Here is a 5,542-nt window from a genome sequence, read left to right on the forward strand (position 1 = left end):
AATACCCTTCTCCCAGAGCAGATATGAATTAAAATACTTTTTGTTTGCTTGTGTTATATGTAAGTTCTCCTTTAATTGTTGTCAACTATCTGCACCTCAGATGTCCCGGTGCCTGGGTGGATCACCACCCTCAAGGGGCTTCCAATCTAATAGGAGAGACAAAGCTTTTTTTAGCTCAGAAAGAACCTCAGTCTTGAGGGGGAGACCGAGCCTAGCCCCCGGGGAAGCTCGGGTCAGCTGAAGGAGGTAGATTACAGAGAAATGCTCCAAGGCTTGAAGTGGGAAGCCTGAAGGAGGGTCCCGAGCTCCAGGCCCTGAGCACCGGCGGCCCCTCCTCCCAGACTGGGCTTCTGGGATCCCGACCCGGACGGCGGGTGTGATCCGGGCGGCGGCGGTCCTGGGGCTCCAGCGGCGGCGAGGCGGACACGCTGAGACCTCGGCCTGTGGTGCCCCCATGATTGCGGCGAATCCGGTCGGCGGGGCCTGCGGACGATCCTCGGGGCGCCGGAAGCAGCGGCAGGAGGCGGCTATCCGCCCGGGGGACCTCGGGGGGCGCGGGGAGACTGGCGGCCCCAGAGCCAGGCGCGGCGGGCGGGGGGCGGAGGCGGCTGCAGGTCAGCAGCACGTCCAACAGCAGCAGCTTGAAGAGCAGCAGCCGTAGCGCCCCGAGCCGCAGCACCAGGGCCCGCGTCCCTGCGGGAGAGGAGGAGCCGGTGAGCGGCCTGGAGGCTGGCGCGGCCCCACCCGCAATGGAGCGTTCCCCAGAGGAGGGGAACCAGGGGACGGGCTTCCTGGTGTCTAACCTCAGCTCTGACTAATGGGAATAATAACAGACACCTTCCTAGCCTTCATGTTATTTCACCCCCCAACAACCAAGGGGATGTAGGCCAGGCAGGAGGCAGAGCCTGGCTGTGAACACCACTCTATGTCCAGCCCATGTCCGGTCTCCTGAGGCTCCCTAGACTCCCAAGAGTCTCCCAAGACCCTCATGCTGGGGCCAACCCTCTGGGCTGCCCAAGGACCCTTTTCTCAACCTGGTGTCAAGTAAGGATGCTGGGGTCAGAGGATCTCCCTCCTTATGACCCAGATGTAGACAGAGGCCCAGGCTAGCCAGTGCCCCAACGCAGGGAGGCAACCTCTTCAGGCGATACCCACCAACCTGCACTGCCCACCCCCCCAAGGGAGTATATTAGCCTAGAGTCGGGCGGGGGCTGAGGTCCTGGGTCCCAGTACTCACCCCGGAGAGGCTCCCAGAGGCAGGTCCTGGCCGAGGAAGCGGCTCCTGGCAGCCAAGGAAAAGGGAGTGAGTCCTTGGGATGGGCTGTGCTCTCCACCCCAGGGCTATGCCCCAGCCCTGCTCAGGGCAGCTCTTCATGGTGTGTTGGATAAATGGACAAATGAACCAGCAGTGGGAACCCTGAGCCCATCTGTGGCAAGTCCTGTCAGGGGCCCAGATCTCCTTGTCTCCTGACTGTTCCCTGTTCTGTGCCCTTAGAGATGCCTCAGCACGTTTAGACAAGGAATCAGTTTTCTTAGCAGTCTTCTTTGGAAGGCAGGACATTTATTCAACAAATGTTCCTATTTGGAGGATGAGAAAACTAACATAATCCAAAAAAAAAACCGAAATAAGTCATCAGGTCAGTAATAATAATAGCTGGCTTTGGACACGTTACTTGACCTCTCTGTGCCTATAAAATGAGAAGACTAGCATGACCTACTTGTAATACGGTAATATGACCTAAATGTAAAGCATTTACAACAGTCCCTGGCACAGAGCAAACAATAAGTAAGTGATAGCAATTTACTATTTAACTCTTGTTTGGTTCTAATAGGTAGGGTGTCACAGTTAGGGTGATATAGATATTAACCCTGGGTATACATAGAGAGGGGCTTCCTTGGTGGCTCAGATGGTAAAGAAAAGTCCGCCTGCAATGTGGGAGACCTGGGTTCGATCCCTGGGTTGAGAAGATCCCCTGGAGGAGGGCATGGCAACCTGCTCCAGTATTCTTGCCTGGAGAATCCCATGGACAGAGGAGCCTGGCGGGCTATAGTCCGTGGGGTCACAAAGAGTCGGACACGACTGAGCGACTAAGCACAGCAGAGCGCAGCATACATAGAAAGGTAGTGACCTCAGGATGGAGGAGCCATTATTACCTCTCAGAAGTCACACATCAGAGCTTGGATCTGAATGAGATATCACAGTTGCAAATCCCAGGACCCAGGGGCCCTGAGGCCACCCTGCTCTGAGCCCAGGCATCATCTCACCTAGATGTTTGGTCTGTAACATGCACGCCCTCCCACCACATCCTGATTCCAGAGTGTGTGAAACGGGGCAGGGAGCAACCCCCAGGGGCCCAGGCCCTGTCCCCACCTGACAGCTGTAGAGGCTGTGTGCTCTGGCTGTGGTCCCCAGCCCCAGGCCCGGTGTGGCAGACCAAGGTGTCCCAGGCTGCCAGCTCCTCGGAGTGCAGGGAGAGCTGAGCCAAGCGAGTCCAGGTGCCATCCTCCGCCGGGGAAGGGCCATAGGTGAAGGCATCCAGTGAGCTGCCATTGCCAGCTGAGAACCAGATGGGACTCTCAAAGCCAGGGGGTGCAACGTCAAGGACCAGGCAGACCACCAGCGTCTGCTGCTTCCCGTCCACCAGCAGTGTGATTGGTGGGGCCAGGGAGGGGAAGGGTGTGCTGCCCACACCTGCAAGAGAGCACACACTTGTAGGGGGCCTAGAACTGTCCATGCCCTCCCAGGTCTGCGTCTCATATCCTTCCATCTGGGTTTCTCTTCCATCAGTCCTTCCACCAACCATCAATCTATCCTACCCAGGCATCCATCCTTCTCTCCTTGCATTTACCTACCTAACCACCTTCCTTCCCTCCATCCTTTCTACTATCATCTGTCTTCCCTACATCTCTTCTTTCTACTTTCAATCTCTATATATCCATCCATCCATTTATCCATCTTCCCTTCCTTCATTCATCCATCCATCCTTCTGTCATCTGTCTGTCACATCTGAATCTCTCTGTGCCAGGCACTGGGGATACAACATCATTAAAATATTGTCCCTGCTCTCAGTGATTTCAATCCCATGAGAAAGGCCCCAGATGCAAACAAATACTTATAGTACCTTGTTGTGCCCGCCTCAGGAGAGTGGTTACCTCTGGGGAGGAAAGGAAGGAGGTAGGATATGGAATGAGATCAAAGAGACCTCAAATGCTCTGCACCTTTTTGTTTCTTTTTAAAAAATATTAGATTCAAATGTGGCAACATTTTAACCATCTGCTAATCTGAGTAGCCTATGCTTGGGTGCTTGTTGTATTAGTCTCAGGGTTGTTGTTGTTTTTTTTTTCTGTTAAGTCCGTAGCATTTTTAACAGCTTTGTTTAGATTTAATTTACATGCCACACAATTCACCTGTTTAAAGTGTATGTCTGTATTATTTTATAATTTTTAAAAAGCAAAAATAAGTCATGTAAGTACTGCAGACATTTGTCCTGTATTTTTCAGAATAGTCCTGATTTTCCACAAATTTATTCTTTGCAATAAAGATGACTCATTTAATATATAACAAAATGCTATTTTTGAATGGGTGGCTGTCTTTTCATATAAACAGAATCTCAAAAGTTAAAACCTACAAATAAACTCACACCATGAGTTAAGCGCAGCCAAGCTAAAGAAATGCCCCAGGGTTCAGGGAAGGCACTAGAGAATCTTGTGGGGACCTAGAGGTAGGGGGTGCTCACAAAAGTTTTTTTTTGGCTGTACCATGTAGCATGTGGGATCTTAGTTCTCTGGCCAAGGATCGAACCTGTGCCCCCTACAGTGGGACTGTGCATTCTCAACCACTGGACCGCGAGGGAAGTCCACAAAAGATTTCTTGAAGGTCAGATAACTGACCTAGAAGCAGGCAGATGGTAAGTAGTCACTCAGGGTTTGGATTCAGACCTCTGTGACTCCCAATTTCACAGGCCAACCCACTTGGAAAGATGACCAAGATTTTCCTACATATCACATAGGACCAAGCCTGGGACATGGCCTCAGACAGAGTTGGTTTGACTTTTGACTCATCCACTTAATTTACTGAGTCTTAATTTTCCCATCAATACAATGGGGTTAATAACACCAACACAGGGAAACTGTGGTGGATAATAAAGATCATGCACATAAAACACCTGGCAGATAAGGATTAGTATCATCAATACTAGTATTAATAAGGCATCAAGATCAAAGGGAGGAGGAAAGGCTGAGAATGGGTTCCAGGAGCCTCAGCCTCCTGAGCCTTTCCAGCTGTACATAGAGAAACACTCCTCAAGTTGAGTTCAGCATCTGCCTCTTCCACGAAGCCTCCCAGAATTGCTCCTTCTCACCCTGGCTGCTTCCTTCTCAGAGCTCAGGTCTCCCACCACGGGCTCTTCCTACTCCACGTGGGTGTGATTTATCTCCCTAGCAAGGGAGTGCTGGTGACATACTGGGGGGCAGCTTTAGAAAAAGTAGATGTCCTGATTCAAAGGTCAAGGACCTTTCCCCACCACAAACATATGAACATGCACATGCTACTAGATGAACCTGGAATTCTCAAAAGTTCAGTACTACGTCTCCAGCCCCCATCTTTGTAGGGGCGGGGTCAGGGGTCAATACACCTGGAAAGTCACTGAGGCCTTGAGAGTTCTACACACCTATTGGTAGGGGGAGTTGGGAGCGAACATGAGATACCCTGAGCCCTGAGGGCAGGAGTCTGGACAGGAAGGAGCAGGGGACTCACCGTGTTGCCCATGTCCTGTGGCCCCGTATAGCCCACCACAGCCAGGCTACCCCACCCCCACCCATCACACCTGTCCAGCTCACTCCAAGAGGTCAGCACCCTCCCTCCCAACACGGTGGACTCCAGGGGAGCAGGACTTGGGGGCCCCAGAGCAAGGTGGCTGGGAGATGGAGTACAATGGGGAAGGGGATAATGGGCTTCTGGCAAGACCCTCCTCAGGGGACCCCAAATATCTCTGTCCTGCCTCCCTGCATCCCTCCCACACCAGGGATGCCCAGAGTGAGGGCGTGGGCTTGGGCCCACTAGAGGGGCACAGAGAAGAGTGCAGGGGTTTGCTCACCTGTGGGCAGGGCTGGACACCCGAGGGCCAGGAGAAGCAGCAACCAAGACTCGGCCATGGCCCACCTGAGAGGAGGCAGGACCCAGCTGCAGACCTGCGTGTGGGCTGGGGGAGGAGGCAGCCACAAGACGGCCTCGCAGGCCACAGGCACAGCTGCATCTCAGCTGCTCCACCACGGAGCCGTTTCCCCGGTGAGGAGCCTCCCACCCCTACCCTGGCCCCCAAACCCAGCCTTCTCTCACCGGTCCAGGGAACTCAGAGCACCACACTCCCTCCCATCTGAAGAGCACTCCACAGCGTGCAAGGCCTTTTCCCAGCCACTGCCCCTGTCAGTTACAGGATCTAGAGCACTTGACGGTATGTCAGGGGCTTAACATCCAACACTTCATTCCATCACCCAACTGCTGTGAGTTCCATTTCACAGGCAAGGCAACCGAGGCTCTGAG

At 53.3% G+C, this 5,542-nt stretch overlaps 1 protein-coding gene across 1 annotated transcript; it reads right to left on the bottom strand.

Moving 5' to 3' along the window:
• Nucleotides 1–211: 211 nt before the first annotated feature.
• Nucleotides 212–5,154, bottom strand: PTCRA (pre T cell antigen receptor alpha). The gene is made up of 5 exons (XM_052649620.1): nt 5,097–5,154; nt 3,123–3,155; nt 2,372–2,692; nt 1,238–1,282; nt 212–693 (listed from the first exon to the last, which is right to left on the bottom strand). Exons 1-5 carry the CDS (start codon nt 5,152–5,154, stop codon nt 212–214), a joined length of 939 nt encoding a protein of 312 aa, XP_052505580.1.
• Between the last annotated feature and the right edge of the window lie 388 nt (nt 5,155–5,542).

This window comes from Budorcas taxicolor, chromosome 11, assembly GCF_023091745.1.
Source record: "Budorcas taxicolor isolate Tak-1 chromosome 11, Takin1.1, whole genome shotgun sequence".
Taxonomy (NCBI): Eukaryota; Metazoa; Chordata; class Mammalia; order Artiodactyla; family Bovidae; genus Budorcas; species Budorcas taxicolor.

Bases quoted from the DNA above. Each gene is read 5' to 3' on its own strand.
- PTCRA (XM_052649620.1), bottom strand. From the start codon at position 5,154: ATGGCCGAGTCTTGGTTGCTGCTTCTCCTGGCCCTCGGGTGTCCAGCC. The intron at 3,156-5,096 runs GTGAGCAAACCC...TTTCCTCCCCAG, and splicing joins GTGTCCAGCCCTGCCCACAG to AGGTAACCACTCTCCTGAGG. The intron at 2,693-3,122 runs GTACTATAAGTA...GCTCTCTTGCAG, and splicing joins CCTGAGGCGGGCACAACAAG to GTGTGGGCAGCACACCCTTC.